General features: G+C 37.3%; 1 protein-coding gene across 1 annotated transcript in view; it reads left to right on the top strand.

The window, feature by feature from the left end:
* LOC126470831 (katanin p60 ATPase-containing subunit A-like 1) overlaps positions 1–22686 on the top strand; it is a 105769-nt gene that overhangs the window by 61256 nt on the left and 21827 nt on the right. The window contains exons 5-7 of the mRNA XM_050098847.1: positions 6023–6244; positions 8913–9055; positions 19558–19667. Coding sequence (XP_049954804.1) covers positions 6023–6244; positions 8913–9055; positions 19558–19667 — 475 coding nt within the window. The remainder of the gene's footprint in view (positions 1–6022; positions 6245–8912; positions 9056–19557; positions 19668–22686) is intronic.

Here is a 22686-nt window from a genome sequence, read left to right as displayed (position 1 = left end):
TAATAAGAAAACACACACACATTCATTCACACAAGCAAGCACACCTCACACATACATGACAGCCATCTCTTGCAGCTCAGACTTGTGAATAGTTGCCCCATAATCACAAATACTAATGTATGGTGCTTCACCTGGAAGAGTGACCTTCTCCGTTCTCAACAAACAGATAGATCTCATTTCTTCACGGAATAATAGTAAGCTAGGGAAAATAGACATTTTATACTACTCACAGTTCTGCATGTAATTACTTCAGGCTGATCAGACTATAAAATTTATACTGAAACTAACTTTTTATCAACTGAATATAATGTTGATGTGATCCATACTTCATTCTTGATAACTCATTCGATAATGAATATAGAAAGCTGCTCTTGCTTTCTAGGTGACATGTAAAAACATGATATGTCATATAGCTTAGACTAGTCAGCATAAATTAAATTTTAGTGTTTTTCAACAATATGGCAATAGCAACAGAGAAAAAAATTAAACATTTAGTGTGAAATTATTGTTGCAGATGACAGTCCTCTGAAACTCTTTGGCAGTGACTAAACATTTATCAGTGTTTACAGCAATATGTAGGTAAAGTTCCTATACCTACCAAGTGAGCAGCTCGGTGTATCAGAAAAATCAAAGGACATCATATCCTACATTAACATATTTGTAACAGGATTGCTGTTTATTTAAACATTATCTATCGTCTTACACTGCCAGATTCATACATGTTAGGGAAAACTGTCTTTCATGGTAATTTCTTCATGACACATGCACCATGTAGCATAAATTGATTGTGGTGGATATTATGTAAAAGCTTACCTAGACCTCTGTGAGACCTATGGTCATTTCAGAAAGTAACATAACTACTATGAACTGTGTCAATATTACTGCTAACATTCATGGCTGACACATACATTTTGAACCCTAGGCAGGTATGCGTAGTCTAAATTTGCACTTATTATTAACCACAAATAATGTTAGGAAGTAAATTTATTGGTGCACCAGTATAAAAATCCCAGAGTCTATGAAGAGGATTCTGCAAAATGCTTGGTTAGAAACTTTACAAAATATTTTAACTGCATGTGCCCTTAGAAAAAATACTTTTTTAACCTTTCCTGCACTGTCCCAGGAAATTATGTCACTGCACCATAGTGCAGTACTGAATGAAAGTATGTAAACACAATCTGCAGATTACACAGTGGTAGGGATTTTCAAATGCCAAGCAGACAGATAGGAGCTTTTTGGAGAACTTACCCTTTATGCTGGTTCAACTCAGTTTATTATCCATCTGAATGCTTAGACTTTTACATAGAGTTTCATTTATTGTATTCCCATTGACATCTATTTCTAACCAGTAGCTGTAACATTTTTAACTGATTTCAATTGCATAATATAAGATTTGTAAGATAAAGTAAAATAATGGTAAGAATATCATGGGAGATTGTCAGTTCACCTGCCCAACGAACAACATCCTTGCATAACATGTGTCAGTAGACATCGAGTTATAAACACAATGTTTATGTCTGGCATAGTGGTTAAAAGAAAAATATGCAGTAATACATTTACAAATGTGTAAAAAAAATCAGAAATTTTAAAATCTTTTGCTGTTCAAAATATCAACCCTGGTGTGCAACCTCAGTTATTAAATTAACAGAATATACACTGAAGCACCAAAGAATATGGTAAAAGTGTGCATGCTCAGGTACAGAGATATGCAAATAGGCAGAATACAGTGCTCTAGTTGGAAACACTTATATAAGACAACAAGTGTCTGGCGCAGTTGTTAGATAGGTTACTGCTGCAACAATGGCAGGTTATCAAGATTTAAGTGACTTTGAATGTGGTGTTGTAGTCAGCAGATGAGCAATGGGACACAGCATCTCCAAGGTAGTGATGAAGTGGGGATTTTACTGTATGACCATTTCACGAGTGTACTGTGAATATCAGGAATCCGGTAGAACATCAAATCTCCAACATTGCTGCGGCCATAAAAAGATCCTTCAAGAACAGGACCAACAATGACTGAAGAGAATTGTTCAGTGTGATAGAAGTGCAATCCTTCTGCACATTGCTGCAGATTTCAATGCTGGGCCATCAACAAGTGTCGGTGTGAACCATTCAATGAAACATCACAACACAAAGCTTTAGGACAGTCAGTACCAACATTGGACTGTTGATGATTGGAAATATGTTGCCTGGTCAGAGGAGTCTCATTTCAAATTATATCAAGCAGATGGACGCCTATGGGTATGGAGACAACCTCAAAAATCCGTGGACCTTGCGTGTCAGCAGGGGACTGCTCAAGCTGGTGGTGGCTCTGTAATGGTATGGGGCATGTACAGTTGGAGTGATATGGGACCCCTGATATGTGTAGATACAACTCTGACAGGTGACATGTACGTAGGCATCCTGTCTGATCACCTGCATCCATTCATGTCCAATGTGCATTCCAACAACACCCAACACATCCAGAATTGATACAGAGTAGCTCCAGGAACATATCTGAGTTCAAACACTTCTGCTGGCCACAAAACTCCCCAGACATGAACATTATTGAGCATATCTGGTATGCCTTGCAACATGCTGTTCAGAAGAGATCTCCACCCCCTTGTACTCTTACAGATTTATGGACAGCCCTGCAGAATTCATGGTGTCAATTCCTTCCAGCACTACTTCAGACATTAGTCAAGTCCATGCCACATTGTGTTGTGGCACTTCTGCATGCTTTTGGGGGGCCTACATGATATTAGACAGGTGAATTGGTTTCTTTGGCTCTTAAGTGTTTTTAGTAGCACTTGAAGAAAATAAGTAAAGGTACAAGAAGCTGCTTTCATTTTAGGAAGTATGGCATAAAGTTCCTGGTGTTTCAGATGACAGGCTAACATTTCAGATGGTTAACTTTGCATATAAGCACAATACAGCAAAAATCCTAATAATAAAGTTTCGAGGTTAACATCTATGATCACGATGAAGAACTAAGATATAGGAGAACAAGTGTGGAGGTACTTAGACATTCACATACTGTGCATTATTTATTGTTTATGAAGATGTATACATCAATGAAATAGACACTGAAGAGTAATGGAATGATACACATTTCCTTATTAACATACAGTACCATGATGATGGTGGACACTTGTAATGGCATGGGGTTTGCAAGAGACTAGTTACCCCATGGACTCTTACTGATTGATGATTCACATCTAGTGGAAACTAGTCTAATGATGTGTAGAATCCCAGGCTTGCTCAATAGGACTGAAATTAGACCATACTCTAATATCCATAGAGCACCACACTGACAACATTCAAGAGTGATGTGATGATGTGGGTATTTACACACATCATAAAAAGTTTTGTGTCAACCCAGTTCCCAGAACTCCTGAAGATAGTCATTGACTGTGGATATTGTATCACAGACACAGTCCCTTTGGCTGTTCAGAGATGTCACTAAACCTGCCTGAAGATTTAAACGACCACGCACGAGCAGTGACTATTAGATGGAGGGGGTCCGACTGCCGATCAGTTCCAGTCATTCCACCAGGAAGGAGGTACACGGCTCATGTTGTCTGTAGTTCAACCAAGCCTAGATGGTCAATGCCACAGTTTGATCATGTCCACATTGTTACTTTTAGCCAGGAAGGGTTCTCAACAAGGAAAGTGTCCAGGAGTCTCAGAGTGAACCAAAGCAATGTTGTTTGGACATGGAGGAGTTACAGGGAGAAAAGGAACTGTTCATGACATGCATCGCTCAGGTCACCCAAGGGCTACTACTGCAGTGGATGACTGCTACCTATAGATTATGGCTCAGAGGAACCCTGACAGCAACGCCACCATGTGCAATAATGCTTTTCATGCAGCTACAGGACGTCGTGTTACGGCTCAAACTGCACGCAATAGGCTGCATGATGCGCATCTTCACTCCCAACGTCCATGGCGAGGTCCATCTTTGCAACCATGACACCATGAAATGTGGTACAGATGGGCCCAAAAACATGCTGAATGGACTGCTCAGGATTGGCATCATGTTCTCTTCACCAATGAGTGTCGCATATGCTTTCAACCAGACAATCGTCGGAGACCTGTATGGAGGCAACCCAGTCAGGTTGAATGCACTCTGTCCATCAAGTACAGCAAGGCAGAGATTCCCTGATGTTTTAGCATGGCATTATGTGGGGCTGACATACACCATTGGAGGTCATGGAAGGTGCTGTAGTAGCTGTACGATACGTGTATGCCATCCTCCAACTGATAGTGTAACCATATCGGCAGCATATTGGCGAGGCATTTGTCTCCATGGACAACAATTCGCACCCCAATCGTGCACATCTTGTGAATGACTTCCTTCATGATAATGACTTTGCTCAACTAGAGTGACTAGCATGTTATCCAGACATGAACCCTACTGAACATGCCTGGGATAGATTGAAAAGGGCTGTTTATGGACAACGAGACCCATCAACCACTCTGAGTGATCTACACCAAATCGCCATTGAGGAATGGGACAATCTGGACCAACAGTGCCTTGATGAACTTGTGGCTAGTATGCCATGACAAATACAGGTATGCATCAATGCAACATGACATGCTACTTGGTATTAGAGCTACCGATGTGTACAGAAATCTGGACCACCACCTCTGAAGGTCTCGCTGTGTGATGGTACAACATGCAATATGTGGTCTTTATGAGCAATAAAAAGGGCAGAAATTATGTTTATGTTGATCTCTATTCCAATTTTCTGTACAGGTTCTGGAACTCTTGGAACCGAGGTGATGCAAAACTTTTTTTGATGGGTGTATTATTATCATGCTGAAAATACATATCTCCAGTAGGACCCTATAAATCACAAATATAAACACATGATCTGCCAGCCACTACCTGAATCCTTAGCCTATGAATGATAGGAGTACATGCACCAGAGGTCACGTTCAGTCTCATATGAATTTAATCAGATGAAGAGACTACCACTTATTAGACTGCATCTTGATCGTTATAGGATTACACACACATTTAGAAATATGCAATTCTGTACTGGAACTCATCTGCCTTAGTGACCTTTTCCTTTTGTTGAGCATCCATTTGCAGTGTTTTTGCCCTTATGCTAATTGCTCTGGTCTGCGAGGTGTGGTTTGCAAATTGTTTATTGTGTGATGGCGGTTTTTGTACCTTATGGTGATGCGATAGGTCTTGATGGTATTGTTTCCCAAATATTGTGTACAAAAATAGCAAGTGATCTGGAGGGCTGTGGTTTGTCTATCTAAGGTTAAATTCTCAGCCCAGTGATGGAAATCCCTACCAGCTAAATTTTGATAACTGTAGTTGCAGTATTACCTGGATCAACATAGCCACTGTATATACAGGAAATTGTGGCCAATGAAAGCTCCAGTACCTGTATAGCTTCAGGGATGAAGCTGTCCCTCGCATCTGACTTGTGTCACTTGTCAGTCAAACATGTTGCCTTTCTGTGTGCAGCTGTTCTGTGTACAGCCAGTGCATGGTCTGACTACATTTCAGTCATGTACCATACTGAAACACTCAATTCAGTGAAACAACAAAAGTGCTATTACTCCAATGTGGTAGCAATCAGTTTCCCATCAGCATATATATCTGACCTCATACAGATGCAAATATTCTGTTGTAGAAAAACTGGCTCTGTAAACCTGTGCTATTAAGAAATCTGTTTTACTTACTTTATTTTAATTGAGTCATATTTTTAGTTACTTAACTGAGTAGGACATACAGTGAGAAAGTTGGCGTAACTAATTTAATTTTGAAGCCAAAAAATCCACTATGAGAATGTTACAAATATTCTTTCCAAGATCCTCAAAGAACATGCATCAGTCAAGTGAAATTATTTCTATTTCCGGAACTTACATTGCCATTAAATCTACTTTATTATTAATTTACAAACTCATTTCCTTCTGATAAATGGAGAACTTCCAGAATGAATGTTCTATATAATCATCAATTACTGACCAGTGAATGGCATATTGACATTTACATAGGCTGAAAAAGCACTCTATGTTTCAGGAAGCCATGGTACTCCCAATGCTGATGCCTGATTTCTTCTGTGGAATAAGAAGACCATGGAAAGGAATTCTTATGGTGGGACCTCCAGGAACAGGAAAGACTATGTTGGCTAAGGCAGTTGCAACTGAGTGTGGTTCAACATTCTTCAATATTTCTTCAGCAACGCTTACCTCAAAATACCGTGGAGACTCAGAAAAGCTTGTGCGACTATTATTTGAAATGGTACACTTATACAATAATGGAAATTCACTTAAGTTTTCACTAACTGCATAAAAATCACTTTTAATCAGTCAAAGTAGCAATCTGGTTTTAGAAGTCAGTATAGCACAATCAACCATTTATAAGTCATGAAAGTAGTTGCACTTTGCCTACGATTCAGAGATTTTGAGAAAGCTTTAAATTTAATGTCAGTAAATTCTCTTCTGACAGTCCTTGACAGACAATACATTGATTCAACCTATGTTATTATGCTGATGAATGCATAAACCACTGCAATGACTATCATTAGATTTAACCAGGATAACGGGAATTTTAAAATTGAGAAAAGAAGCATGTACGGAGTTTTGTATCACCGATGCTATTCACAGCAGCCCTAGGTGATGTTTTCAGGTACATATGGTGAAAAATATTTGTTAATGGAATGTAACAGAACAATCTTCATTTTGCTGATGACATTGTGTTGTTTGCCTGCAAATGATTTGTAATCAGTACACAGGAAAAAAATTGTACAAATTAACAATGAAGTTATAGAACCAGTTGAAAAGCTGTATTTCAGACATTTGAAGACAATGGCAGTGTATGCAGCATAAGAAAAAAATATATAGGAACAAAAGTGGCCTGGGTTGCTTTGGTACACTAAATTTCGAAAGTAAGCATCTGACGTGTATGAAAAGTAAAGCTTGCAGTTTGTGTATTTATCAGTTATGCTTATGTTAGTGAGATAATGCAGAATCTGTACAAAACTTGAGGGTTTTTCAGAGAGCAATAGGAATATGCATATCATAGACCATAATGGTCTAAATAAAGTAACTTTCCTTTTTTCCAGTTCATGGATAATAATTTATTTTTTAGAAGTAAGCAGATTTTTTAAAAAGTAGTGCCCTCTTTTGTATATGGGTAAATACTCATTTGCAGTTGTCCTAATTATATAAAGAACAAATCAGTTCTATCACTGTCATAAAAGTAGACTGTCATTAACACTACATATATTTACATTTGACATTATAATGAAGAATCCTGTCTTCAACACATCTAGTAGGGAAGACAGCACTGTTAGTGTTACAGAGCCTGAGGAGATTATAGAGCATATTTCTACAAACAAACCATGCAGCACAGTATGTCTTTTTGGAGTTGGTTTGGTATAATTTGCTATTAATCTCAAGAACAGGACAGTTGAGTTAAAAAACTGAAACTGTGCAGATTCTAATAGTACATTTTAATACTCTCTACTCCATTTGCATTCAAGCTGGAACAATCTAGATCACAGTGCTGGCAAAACTAAATTATTACTCTCTAGTATAACATTTATTGCAGAGAAATATTCCTGAAAGGTTAAAATTATGTGACTTATGTGGAAGGCAAGCAAAGATCTATACTCAGGTCTCAGTCTGACATAAAGCTTTAACCCATTGGGAATTTTTATTGTTGCTTAAAGTTTACTTCAGGTTTAATGTTTCATTCTGAGAACAACTTCAAGGCATTTACATTGTACACTATTTTGTTTTTAATAGCATTTCATTAATTTCTTCAGAATTGATATGCTTGTTGCTACACTCTGATTTTTTTAATGTCCTCTGAGCTGATTCTTTCAGTGCATCATCCTTCTCACACTTTATTTTACAGGTTTCAATGCATTTTCCTCCCTTCCCTTCCCTTTTCTAAAATCCTTGGAATTTGTAAACTAAGTTGATACTCTTTGTTCTCAGTTCAACTAATATTAATAATTCTAAACTGAAATGGAAAATTGACACTTATGAGGTTCCAGTAGAAAAACACAAGAACAGCAGATGATAAAGATAGTAGACTTTGGAATCAGATGTTCCTTTATTGACTAAAATAGAAGAAAGGGCTGAAAGAAAAGGGGCAATTTAAGAGATATGCAGGAGACCCAACCAGGTTCCCAAGTCAAAAAAGTCATATTGTCACAGGATAAGAAATAAATAAATAATGAAACCAATGGATAAGATTTAAAAACTAGAAGATGAAAGTGGTGGAGAGGATAGCCAACAACTCAGAAAAAAGTGGAGCATAGTGTGAAACTAGAAATATAGATAATCAAGTTTGGCAACTCCAGATTGAATATTAAGAAACTAAAGAGGATATTCATTGTACACCTAGACTCTGGTACCCATAGTTAGGAAAATGCTCAGTGCTACTGTCCTGTCAGACTGGATATAAATATCAAAAATTTTAATTATTTAAAAATAGTTGAGAGTAACTTTGACACAAGCATCTCCACATCATAATGCTCCATTAAAGTGTCTCTGTAAAGCAGTGTTTCAGGAGATCCACTGCATATGCTGTGGCCTGTACTTTATAACAAATAATTCAGTTCATATGATCACATAAAGCTAATTTGTTGTCTACATGTTTCAATATTGGTAGAACAAGTTTATCTAAAATATATGCCAATCAACTCATTTCTTATAATATACTGTATATTCTAGGCTAACAGCTCATACTGCTACATTACAAATACACAATGTACATTTCAAAATATAATGACATGTAGAAAAAAGGCAATATGATTGGAATAGTGATTGAATACTTGTATTAATTTTTCAAAGTGATTTTGTTTTCTGGGTCTCACTCATACCAGTTTTTCAACTTGAACATTTTAATTTGCTGCAATGAATAAGATATTTCCTTAATAATATGCATTATATTTCAGGCTCACTTTTATGCCCCAAGCACTATTTTTATAGATGAAATAGATTCACTGTGTTCACAATGTGGTACAGATTCAGAACATGAAGCTTCCCGAAGATTTAAGGCAGAACTGTTGATTCAAATGGATGGTCTTAATTCTAACAGGTATGAACACCATATTTACTTCAAATGGTAAAGAAACATCCATTAATTAAGTTATATGGACAAGTGTTGCCTGTGTGAATGAAGATATAAGTTGGTTGACACTGCAATCAGTGTTTGAGTAGAGTCTGAGAAAAGAAAAAGGTTAGGGTACAGGCACATTGGAAGATTAATAATGCAGAGATTGTGAAACATATGTAGTCCCTAAGCCATTGTTGTGAATTCCAGATGAGTTGACAGTGTGAAAATTTTGCACATAAAATACAATAAGCAGTTCTGAAACATGCACACACACACACACACACACACACACACACACACACACACACACACACACACACACACACAGAGAGAGAGAGAGAGAGAGAGAGAGAGAAAATGTAACTGTTTATTATTGTGTCATTCCTCAGCATACTGTTTTGGCACCAAATAGATTCCTGTCCTCATCTGAGACTTTTTTTAACTGATAAACTCTCAGATGACATGATTCAGGGTGCCGATTTCTTGATACTCTCAAGAATCTGTTGAGTGTTGATGTATTTTTAGTAAATACAAGGGATATTAAATATAGCCTATATTTTCCCAGGTAGTGTATTGGATTTTTGGGTGTCCCAGCTGTTATGCACTCTTGGTCACTACAACTGCTACTCTATAAATTAAAGAATATCTGACCAGATTTTTTCCTTGAAACAAAAAGTGCTTCATTCTGTCACAGAAAATGCCAAACTACTCCACTGGTGTTTAAAACTCAAAATAAGAACAAGTTTGAAAACACTCTGAAAAATAACAGACTGTGCACTGCATGTGTCCACTATTTTTTAGTTAGTTAGCTGAGTTTGCTATTGAGTGTAACCCCAGAAAACAAATTCTTTCAGGAAATCAGAAGATTTTATCCCAGGTTTTTCTTTTGTCATAATAGAAATGTCTTCCTTGGGTGTTAATTGATTCAGTTCTTAATGGGCACTTGTAATACTTGTAGCATAACAAATCCAAAAATTAAACACAAATTAGCAAGCTTCATTTAAAGTTATAAGTTTACTCTTTTGTGAAACATTCCATGAGTCACAATACGCTCAACTGCGAATGTTGTTCTCAGGCCTGCGATGAGTTACTTACTGTTTGTAGACAGCTGGAAACAGATCTGACAACTGTTAGATGACTGGAGCTGCACCAAACAGGTGTACTTGGAGGGCTACAGAGAAACATGTACCAAAGATACCAATGATAGCTCGAATACAATCCTCCCATTGTTTCCTCTACAGCAAGTACAGGATCTATCACTACTCGCCATTGTGGATGGGGTGATAGGTCTCAGGGCCCTGTACAGAGGAGACAGGGACCAGAGAGAACTCAAGGTTTTACAGCCACCCACCCCACCCCCAACCAATGAATTCAAGGTTCTGTCTTTCACTGAAACTGAAACTGAGCCAGTAAGACTCACTTCACTTATTTAGGAATCTGCTGTGTATCATGTCAAGGGGAGAAAATTTAAAAGAGTATGGGGTCTATTAAGCACTGACACTTATAACATACAGGAATACTTGTACCCTTAGAAAAATTTCAGCAAAGGATGGGAAGGATCACCACACGCACTCCACTCGTATGCCCATTCAACATTCTGAGGAGGCCGTTCCAGCACCCATTGAAGGAACAGACAACTGTGTATTGTGGAGCATATTTGAACAAACAGTGCTTGTCAGGCAAGCTTCAAAATCATACTTGAATCCTTCCACGACTGGAAGGAAAGGCTGAAAAGAATAGCCATTTTCACAGACATACATTCTGCAGCATTTCCCCTGGTTCTCAGTTGAGAAGGCGGCTTGAATCACTTTGACTTTGGAGGTTCTGCGACAAGTTAGGCTACAAATTCTTAGAATTGCACCATAGAGTAGAGAAATCTAGGGTCTGTCTAGATGTGTCAGGTGTGCACTACACATCAGAAGCTGTTACCAAGACAGTTGATGGTTTGTGGGGTGCACAAAAGATTTTTTTTATATTCCCTGACTCTTCATGCTGTCTGAGTAATGACACCTGTAAAAGCATCAGTGTAAGGTCAAAATTAATGCACTCCCCTTGCCACCTTCCCCCTATCCACCCAAAAAAGTATAGAAGTCCTAGTTATCAGTATCAATTGCTGAAGCACTTGCAACAAAGCACCAGGGTTAATAGCACTCCTAAAAAGCAGAAATGCTGAACTCCAGGAGTACTATCCCAATTTAATGCTTGCACCACTGCCAAGATTGGTGATATAGATATTAGGGTCACTACTATTAAGAAAAAATTTAAACCGCTAAGACTGAATGAAGTTCCATGACCTGATAGAATTCCTATTAGATTCTATACAGAATTTGTGGCTGAGTTAGTGCCCCTCGTAAAAATATTATATACCATAGATCTCTCAAACAAAAAAAACTGTGTCCAGTAGTTGGCAGAAAGCACAGCTCTCACCCATCTACAAGGAGGATAGCAAAAGTTATCTACAAAACTAATGTCCAATATCATTGACATGCATCATTATAGAAACTTAGAACATATTCTGAGTTCAGACATAACTAGGACTTCAAACAAAATCACCTCTTGCAAGGTAACCAGCATGGATTAAAAAGCATTGTTTATGCAAACCCAACTCACACTTTTCTCACATGATATCTGGAAAGTTATGGAGCAAAGCAGTCAAGCAGATGCATTATTTCTTGAATTTTGAAAAGCATTTCACTCAGTACCTCACCTAAACTTCTTATCGAAAGTATGATTCTGTGGGATATCAATTGAAATTTATGACTTACTGAGGATTTCATGGTGGAGAGGATGAAGCATGTTATCTTGGCTAGAGGGCCATCAACAAATGTAAAAGTATCTTCAGGCAACCCATAGGTAGGTTTCTTGGGATGCTTGCTGTTCACGTTGCATATTAATGACCTATCAGACAACACTCATAATAACCTCAAACACTAACCATTGTGGCCGAGCGGTTCAAGGCACTTCAGTCTAGAATCGCACGGCTGCTTCAGTCACAGGTTCGAATCCTACCTTGGGCATGGATGTGTGTGATGTCCTTAGGTTAGTTAGGTTTAAGTTCAAATGGTTCAAATGGCTCTGAGCACTATGGGACTTAACATCTGAGGTCATCAGTCCCCTAGAACTTAGAACTACTTAAACCTAATTAACCTAAGGACATCACACACATCCATGCCCAAGGCAGTAGATTCGAACCTGCGATTGTAGCAGTCGCACGGATCCGGACTGAAGCGCCTAGAACCGCTCAGCCACCGTGGGTGGCTAGGTTTAAGTAGTTCTAACTCTAGAGGACTGATGACCTTAGATGTTAAGTCCCATAGTGCTCAGAGCCATTTCTTTTAACCTCAAACTTTTCACAGATGCATTTATGTGTAATGAAGAACTGCCTGAAAAAGTTGCACAGTTACTGAGATAAATCTTAATAAGATTTAAAAGTGGTGTAAGGATTCACATCTTGCTTTAAATTTTCAGAAATATAAAATTGTGCATTTCCCAAAATGAAAAAAGTCGTATCCATCAACTTCAATAACAATCAGTCACAACTCGAATCAGTCAACTTGTACAAATACAAGGTTGTAACAATTTGTAGTTATATTACATGGAGAAATTGCCTAAGCATAGTTGTAGATAAAGTAAGTGGCAGACTTTGTCTCATTGGTAGTACACTAAGAATACATAATCTGTTTACAAAGGAGGTTGCTTACAAAACACTCAAGCTATGCAGTAGTTCTATAATGCTCTTCCATGGGTCTAATAAATCTGTGACCATTTGTGCTGTCCTTGGTGTAAGGACAGTATGAATGGTCACAGATTTGTCAGACCCACAGAAGAATTGTTAATGGTACAATGTTAATGATATCTTAAAGAAGCAACACTGTTTATCTTTGATTTGTGTTATCTACCATTTTTAAATGCTTTCGCATTTTCTGTTTATTCTGTGTTTGTATTGTTGTCTGCCATTAGTTGTAAGCTGTTACACATTGCAATAAACTCCGTACAAATGGGCTTATTTTCATGGTTCATTTACTGTTCCTGATCACAGGTTATGGTTGTAGGTGCATAAGTCTGTTTTCAGTGTAGTGGCAGAGAGTTGTTTCCTGGTGTCATGCGTAACAGCAAAACTTTTAATGTCACCGGCATAGTGTTGGCGTGGCACAATGGAACAATCTACACATCAGTTTCTTTTAATATTGTCTGCAGGGGACAATTAGGTGGTGTAGAAATTCCAAATGGATGTGATATTAAGAGGAAAAGACCTTTTAGATACTGCCAATAGCATTGTTACTCAGTCACCACAGGAGAGAGAAGCAGAAGTAAAAACATGGCAGGAAAAGGACACAAAAACACAGGAGTTTATTGTGACCTGGATGGAGGTAGCACCACTCACTCATCAGCTGGCATGTGGACAAAACTGAGACTGTGTATGAAAAAGAGTCCACAGTATTTACCTACTTCAGCAAAAGTGTTTCTTGCTCCAGTTTGATGATGACGCAGTGGTTACCGTTGTGTCGAAAATACAAAAAAATCAACACAATATTGAAGCAAGTGGGAGAACCACTTTCAGATAAAATGATCATAACAAAAGTGGTAATGTCATTGCAAGGGTGATATAAACATTTCTGTTCAGCCTGGGAGTCCATATTCTTTGAGAAGGAAATGTTTAATGACTTAATTTCATGATTGCTCATTGAGGAAGAGAGAAATAATCAGTGCAATCAGCCGGAGGTAGCTTTAGTCAGTCTAAGCAGGCAATAAAAAATTACCTGTTATGCTTGTGGTAAGACGAGCTACTACGCAAACGACAGCAAAAGTAAAGCAAATATAGAACTAAGAAGTTGCAATTATTGTAAGAAAAGATGTCATTTGAAGTCAGATTGCAGGCTGTTGAAATCAAAGGAAGGCAAAAAGGCTCAGAATGTAAATGCCTTTATGTGTATGAATCAAGGAGTTGACCTAGAAAATTATTGGATGAGGTGCTAGCGAGCATATGTGCTGAGAACTGTTTACAAAACTGGACAGTGTGCAAAGCTCAATGAAAGTTACTGTGGGTGACAGTAAACTTCTTGATGTGACTGAGCATGGTACTGTGGAACTGTATGCATGGATCAGAGTTAAATTTATCAAAACAGTACTTAGTGGAGTGCCTTTTGTTCCTGAACTGAAATTCAATCTGTTTTCTGTAAGAACTGTGTTACACAAAGATATGTGTTTAGTTTCAAACAAGGAACAATGTGAATTCTTGAAGAGTAAAGGCGAAGTTTGTGCATAATTCAAACATGTCAACAAAATGTATCATACATTGTTTTCACTAAACGGAACACAGTCACAACTGTCAATGGTTCCTTTTATGCATGTGGATGAAACACACACTGTGGTTGACAGTAATAACATGTCAATTTGTCTATATATATTGAAAACTTGAGTGTCTGGCACAAATAATTGTAACATCAGAGCATTACGCACATGAAAGAGTTTTTATCATATAAAGGAGTGAGATTCATTGAAAACATTTGTAAAGAATGTTTAGTATGTAAACAACATCACTTGCTTTCCCTGTCAGTTCCTCTGGAGCTAATGCCTCACTCGAACTGATTCGTACAGATGTCTGTGGACCCATGGAGATGCATTAGCTTGGAGGAGCTGGTTCAAATGGCTCTGAGCACTATGCAACTTAACATCTGAGGTCATCAGTCCCCTAGAACTTAGAACTACTTAAATATAACTAACCTAATGACATCACATACATCCATGCCCGAGGCAGGATTCAAATCTGCGACTGTAGCAGTCACGTGGTTCTGGACTGATGCACCTAGAACTGCTTGGCCACTGCGGCCGGCTTCTTGGAGGAGCAAGATATTTTTTGCATTTGAAGGATGACAACTGTGGTTAACACAAAGTATTTTTTATGAAACAGGAGAATAAAGTAAAATGTTTGATTAGGTATTTTATGCAAACACTGAGAGAGAAAATGGTCGGAAAATTAAAGTTCTAAGAGGTCATAATGGACTGGAGTTTATGAGTACTGACTTAGGTACATTTTTGAGTGAAAATGGCATAGCCCATCAAAGATGTGTTGTGTACACTCCACAGAAAAATGGAAAAGCTGAAAGGGAACTGCACACCTTGGTTAAAGCTGCTCATTCAATGATTTCAGGAATTCCCAAACATTTCTGGGCTGAAGCAGTTAACATGGTGGCTTATTTATTAAATCAAACTGGTCCAAGCCCTATAGAAAGTAAAACTCCTTTTGAAGCTTTTTATGTTAGAGAATTGCCCTTAGCAGATTTGAAAATATTTGAAACGCATATGTCTGTCCCCATACCCAAGGAAAAGTGACTGAAACTAGGCCCCAAAAACAAGATAGATCTATTTGTGGGTTATGATAATGATGTGAAGGGCTACAGAATATTTATACCTCCCACAAAGAGAACTGAGATGCAGCAAGACATTATTTTTTGCCTCCAGCAGTATCCAAAAGGAAGAAGAAAGCTGATGTTCATGTAAAATAGTCAGATACTATTCATTGTGATAAAAAGAACATAGATGAAGCTTCAGATTTAGAGGAATGGAAAGAAGAAATGAGGACTGATGTTGTGGAAGAAAATAAAAGTCAGCCTAGAGGAGAACAAGAAATCAGTGAAGACAGTGAAAACAGAAATTTTTTTAGAGGATGCAGAGGCCAAGAACACATACAATCTTAGATCCAGGAGGAAAATTCAACACCCAAATCAATTGGAGGATTATGTGTCAGAGCTGTTGACAGCAGTGATTGACAAAGACCCCAGCACCTATGCTGAAGCAATGTCTAGCAGTGAAGCTAAATATTGGAAAATGCTCAACCAAGAGAGCTGCACGCCCTAGAAGAAAACATCACATGGTATTATGTATGTAAGCCAAATGAATGTGATGTTATTGACAGAAAATGGGTTTTTAGGCAAAAAAAGGGATGAAAAGGGTAATGTTGTTTCTCACAAAGCTTGTCTTGTAGCAAAGGTTTCCAACAAAGCTTGTCTTGTGACTCTTCAAGCTTTCCTGGCGGATGTCTTGTAAATAGTCTTAGACAATTTACAAAGCTTGTCTTATTTAGAGGTATACAGTGCAGTAGCAAAACTGGTTTCATTGAAATTTTTTCTGGTTAATTTTAATGAGAATAACTTTTCCATCTATCAACTGGATGTCTTTAGTGCATTTCTCTATGGAGAGATAGTTGGAGACTACTGGTTATTGCAGTAAAATTAATGGCAAAGTTTGTAAACATACAAAAGCTCTGCATGGTTTAAAGAACTTACAAATAACTGTACCTGGTGTTACATTTTATTCTCTCATGCTAAAAAAGTACTTTAAGTAAATAATTATTCTTAATTTTACTTTATTTTCAACATGATTATTTTAAACCATTTTGTGGTACTTAAAATGACAAAATACCTGTAATTATTCTGTACACTTACAATTAGATGTTGTGAGACAATAAAGTTTCTATTCTATTCTACCAAGCAAGGAAAAAAAAAAAAAAAAAAAAACATGGCTCTGAGCCCTGTGGGACTCAACATCTATGGTCATCAGTCCCCTAGAACTTAGTACTACTTAAACCTAACTAACCAAAGGACACCACACAACACCCAGTCATCACGAGGCAGAGAAAATCCCTGATCCGCCAGGAATCCAACCCAGGAACCTGGGTGCGGGAAGCAAGAACGCAACCGCACGACCACGAGCTACGGACTAAAAGTTTCAATTCTGCCATAAAAACAGGTAGCCTATTTATGGGGATTATGACAGTCAAATTGAAAGAATGCATTACAAATTTAGAAAAAAATGTGGGCTTTATAAGACATAAGATTTCGCATGTAATAAATGAAAATTCTGAGCTGCAGAACGTTTCCCCATCTTGGCGTTAAGCACCAACAATCAGTCGAATTGCTCGCCAAACAAAAGTAAACTATGAGCAAATACGTGTTGAACATGCAAAAAAAAAAAAAAAAAAAAAAAAAAAAAATCAACATATTTAGTGACAGGACGTGTCTAGCTTGCACTGTAATATCAAAAATTATGGAAAAGAGGCATGTAGAATCAGAGAAATTCGAGAGTACAGAAGCGAACAAAATGCGACGTTAAGTCGAAGAGTTTCAGGTCTTTGCTACTGTGGAAATCGTTCCTTTAAAGGAATTGTGTGCATCAAATATAAAACTGCTTCATTTCTCTTGTGCAAATGTGAATTCGAAATGGAAGATATGGTTGTGCATGGAAGATGAGCTAGGACTAAATTTTAATAACAAAGATGGTACTTACATTTTTTATCAGTATGCTCATTGATCAAGTTAAAGATTTAAGAAGTAAAATCGACGAACTCCGTTGACAGAAGCTATAAAATGATGGCGAAATATGCAGAGACAAAAAAATTGGCGCTAAATTATGCAAAAACCAATTCCCTGCAAAGAAAACCTTTACGAGAACTGAACAATATATTACGACTAAAAAAACATTTAAAACTGTGAAAAGAATTGCGAATGATTCTTCCTTAATTATTACAATAAGCAACAGGTTTCTAGCACTTCAAAAAGGATAAAATCACTAACAATAAAGTACCTGTACTGAAAATACGGTATTAATTTTACAACTGAAGCAAACAAAATAAATAACAAGAAATATTCACACAACAGAAACAGCAATGGCATAAGCAGCAGTCACAGTTGGAGTCAGTCCATTCATCCTATTATGTGGGTGTAATAATGTGTTGTGATAATGTAACTGGCCAGAAAATGTATAGGCCTAGGTAAAATGCTATCAGTTTACAAAGGTGACTGCTTCCAAAACACTTGTGTGTTCCACAGCACAATATTGTTGAAGTGTGTGGAAACCATACTAAACAGGACTTATTGGGGATACTGAACTTATACAAGTGGTCACATGTTTGTTTGACTCGAAGGAGACCATCGAAAATACTGAAAAACTTGAATTGGCAGATGCTTTAAAATGGAGACCAAGTATCCTGTGAAAGCCTATTCACAAAGTTTCAAGAACTATTAATATATATGGAATCTAGGAATGTATTGCAGATGCCTAAAAGATTCACTCACATACCAACTGCAAATACAAAATTAGTTTAATTGGAACGTACACAAAGTCATTCTTCCCACACTGCATATGCAAATTAACTGGGAAGAAACTGTAGTGTGTGATACTGTGAGAAGTACCCTCTGTCATGCATGTCACAGTAGTTGGCAGAGTGTGTGTGTAGACGTATATTTTTTGGACAATTCCATTTATACCATAGAAGAGTTGAATAGACAATATTTATCAGAATTTTGAGACACATCTGGTTACAGTGGTTATGCAAGCCTATCCAGTTATGTCTCCAAGAGTGACCCAAAGCCTCAGTATGATTGCTATTCCCCTTGTATTTCTTCTGAACATTACAACAAGAGATTCTTCCAAGGCATACGTGGTAGCAGCATCACAGGGGTAATGGACATTGTACCCTGTACCACCAACCCAAGGACATTAACATCCATGGGAGCATTGAAAACTACGAAACAGATTCATTAATCAAATTACTACTGTATTATTATTTATGAGTCTAATTTAAATCCAGGTTCAAGTACTAGTCTGTTACAATTTTTCTGTTGTCACAATATAAAAATGATTTTGCAGGAACTGAGTTAATTAACTGATTTCATTTTTTAATTTCAATGTTTCTATGGAAATATATTATGTATTAATAAATATAGGTTAAAACCAATAAGTAAACAGTGCGCATCTTTTGTGAAATAAAAGATAGTTGTAGGGCAATGATTGAAAAAATTATTTATTTTTCTGTCTTTTTTTATACCAGACAATAATCACTGATTGTGTTTATACAATTATTGATTTCAAGTGTGATCTACAGCCATCTCTAAATCAGTATTGGAACACAAGAAGCTTTTTTACACAGTGATGCAAATGTAGCATATTTTGCTACATGTAATTCTCTTTGACCATGTGATCAAACTAACAAGAAGAATTGTCACTACAAAATGTGCACTGTAACCTTTTACACTGTGCTAGGAGTAATGGAGAGGATTATACCTACTCCCCTGCTTCCTGCATCCCCCATGTAAAATGCCAAGTTACATTGCACATATATTAAATAAAGCCTCCAAGCACACAAAAACTTCACTTTTACCTTGCATATAATTCTTCCAATGATAACAAATATAAATCTTCTGATCAGGGTACAGCTGAAGTTCAAATATGGATACATAACAATCTTTAAATCAGGTCTTAAAGGGCATTATAGCCATAGTGCAGTAAATATCATACCTGTCCATTTGTCTTTTCATGTGTCTGCACGTGCATCAAGTCTATGAGCATTTCTTAGGTGTGTGTGTGTGTGTGTGTGTGTCTGTGTGTGTGTGTGTGTGTGTGTGTGTGTGTGTGTGTGTGTGTGTGTGTGTGTGTAATTCCTCCATCATACAGAAATAACAAAAGTGCTCTCAAAAATTTTTCAGTTCAGATAACAAGGTGATAATGGTACTAGCAGCAACCAACCATCCATGGAACATTGATGAGGCATTTCGCCGAAGATTTGAGAAAAGGATATATATTCCTCTTCCAAACGGTAAATCTGCATTCATAATTCATCATAATAATGGTATTCATACAGCTGTGTATTTGATTCACAGGGGTGTACTTAAACCCAAATCATTGAGCTATGACACACAGAATTGTTACACATACTCTAGCATCACTTGATGGAAAGATATTAACTTTCTCCTTATTATATTCCTAAAATCAATACACATATACACTCAGATCTACATATAATGTACAACTGTGCATGTACATGCAATATCAGTAACTGAAAATCCAGGAATAGAGATAGTATGTATGTAGGATAGAACACTGCCCGCCAAATAGAAGCAATTCTGAACAGTAGGTAATTGCTTATAAAAGACAAAAATGCTTTATTTTTGGAGAATGTCCTTTATTAGGACTACCAATGCACATGCTCAACTCAGCACAGGCTCTTGTATTGCAATGCTGTTTATCTAAATGAGGTCAGCAATGATGTCAAATGGGATAAGTGGTGGGCGAACAGAGATATATGTAGAGTGAGGAGATGGATGAATGGTACAGTAGGTGGGGTGGGGGGGGGGGGGGTTATGAAGGATAGTGCTAGGATGGAACATGTAACTGTTTTGCAAGGTCAAGTTAGGGATAGGTGTGCCAGGATGAAAACAGAGAGGAAAATGGGAGAGTACTGGGGTAACAATACAAACTTGTAGATACATATAGGAGATATCGAAAGGTTCAAAGTTATGAGTAAGGATGGAGTAGTAGACAGAGGAAACAGGAAAAGTAAGAGCATGTTATGGGAACAATTGGTGACATTAGTTGATGACATGAAGGGAGAAGAGAAGGAGGACAAGTGTGGCACAAGAGTTAGCAAATATTGAAATCTTAACTGGAATGAACGATATGTAGAAGGGAGATTTCCCACCCACAACATTCAGAAAAACTTAAGGCTGTTGGCAAGAATCCAAGTAGCATGGCTTGTAAAACAAATGCTGAGGACAACCACTTGCATAGCATGCTAACTTTCAGTCACGGTTTGACAATATCTGTTCATGTGAGTGGATAGTTTAGTGCTCATATCTACATAGAATGCTGCATAGTACTTTCAACATAGTTATATGCTGTGACTGCTTCCATGTGTGGCTCTAGTTGTGATGAGTGATGCCAGTGATAGAATTGGTCTAGGAATGGTTGGCAGATGTATAGGACAGGTCTTGCATCTGGGTCTTATACAGGAATGTCACCCAGAGGTCAAGGGATTGAAAACAAGATGGCCATAAGGACACACAAAGATACTGCATAATTTTGGTGGACAACTGAATAGGGGTAGAGGAGTTCTGTTTAAGTCAGGGTTGGAAGGGTTGATATACTCTGCTGATGCTTCAGTACGATCCTCAGTACCCTAGGAAAAGAATTGCTTGTCACTGAAAATTTGGTATCCACTGGTTGCCAGTCTGTATGGGGGAGGGAGGTGAGACGTTTTTTATATAAGACGGGTAGCAGCTGCAGAGTGGATGTACTTCTGGTGAGTGATGGGTTTAATTTAAATAGTCTGAAAGTGGCCATCAGTGAAGTGAAGGTGGCTCTAGGGGCCAAGGAGGACAATATAAAACAGGTGGTAGACCGGTGTTAAGATTTTGAATGAATGACAGTGGGATGTCTTCAGTGGGTCTCTAAATCATAAATATGTCATCAGTAAATCAGAACTAACTAAGGGTTTCAGGACTGTGAGTGATTAGAAAGGATTCCTCATGAAGGCTCTTGAACAGGTTGACACAGATCATGTAGATGTAATATGATTTTCCGAACATCCTTTGACCATTGATACAGGAATGCTGAATATGGGCAGAAATAACTGCAGGTCAAGCATGGAGAAAGGAGGAGATGCCAGTTACATTAAGAAGGCATGAAACTATAAAAACACTGATACCCATATACTTTACAGTGATCAGTGTTTTAAAACTTATGCTGCAAAAGTAGATTTTCTTGGAAAGTTAATAATAATAATAGCATACAGGACTCCATCTGTTAATTTTGAATTATTTATGAAATATTGATGCATTATTAAACTTCTTGACTTCCAAGCAAAATAAGGTAATATTATGTGGAAATATAATTTTTCAGAGAACACCTGTTCTAGAGCTTTACTTAAGTTCCTTGCCATTTTATGTGATCCAGCTCCTTTATGCAATTTGCAGCAAGAATTATGGGAATGAGCACTACTGCTACTGACCACATTTTTATAGATGCATTGAGATTACAAAGTGCTATTGAAATTCCCATAGTTAATGGCCTCTCAGAATATTATAGTCAATTGCTGATGTTTAATATCAGAGTGCACCACATAAATAAAAATAATTGGAAAATACAAGGGTGATAAATGGACAAGAAATTGTCAGATACAAACTGGAAAGATATGTACAACATTCCTGGTGTTAATGAAAAACATAATGTATTCTGTAACATTGTAATAGGCTACTAATAGAAACTGCATTCCTAAGAAATTAAAATATGGAAGCAGATTAAATGCATCTGAACCTTGGGTTACGTATGTAATCAGAATATCATGCAGAACTACGAGAAAACTCTACTAGTCATCAAGGGACATGGATGATGATGGGATTAAAGCCCATTTCAAACTGTGCTGTAAAAGTCCAAGTAAAGTCATCTGAGTGCCAAATGGTATGTATTATCAATATAAAATAAGCTCCTTAAAGAACAAGATAAGAACTGTTTGGAACCCACCAAAAAAATGAGACAGGAGAAAAGAATCCAGAAAATGGAGAAATTTCTTTAAAAAATGAGGAATTCTGCATAAATTTATTTGGCCAGTAACAGATAGATTAGGTTTGAATATTTCCATAGAGTACTTTCCAAAACAAGTTACATAAAATTCAGCATCCTCCTACATTTCCAAAATAAGTTTCCAAATTTTATTAATTCTCTTACAAATAAATGGTCAAGTGGTTATGAAGAAATCAAAAGTAAAATAATGAAATGTTGTTCAGCTGAGCTTACAGTTAGTAATATATTGGCTTACTTATGCAACTAATCTTTTCCTA

This window comes from Schistocerca serialis, chromosome 3 (genome assembly GCF_023864345.2).
Source record: "Schistocerca serialis cubense isolate TAMUIC-IGC-003099 chromosome 3, iqSchSeri2.2, whole genome shotgun sequence".
NCBI classification, from domain to species: Eukaryota; Metazoa; Arthropoda; class Insecta; order Orthoptera; family Acrididae; genus Schistocerca; species Schistocerca serialis.
This window is presented reverse-complemented; position numbering and strand designations above follow the sequence as displayed.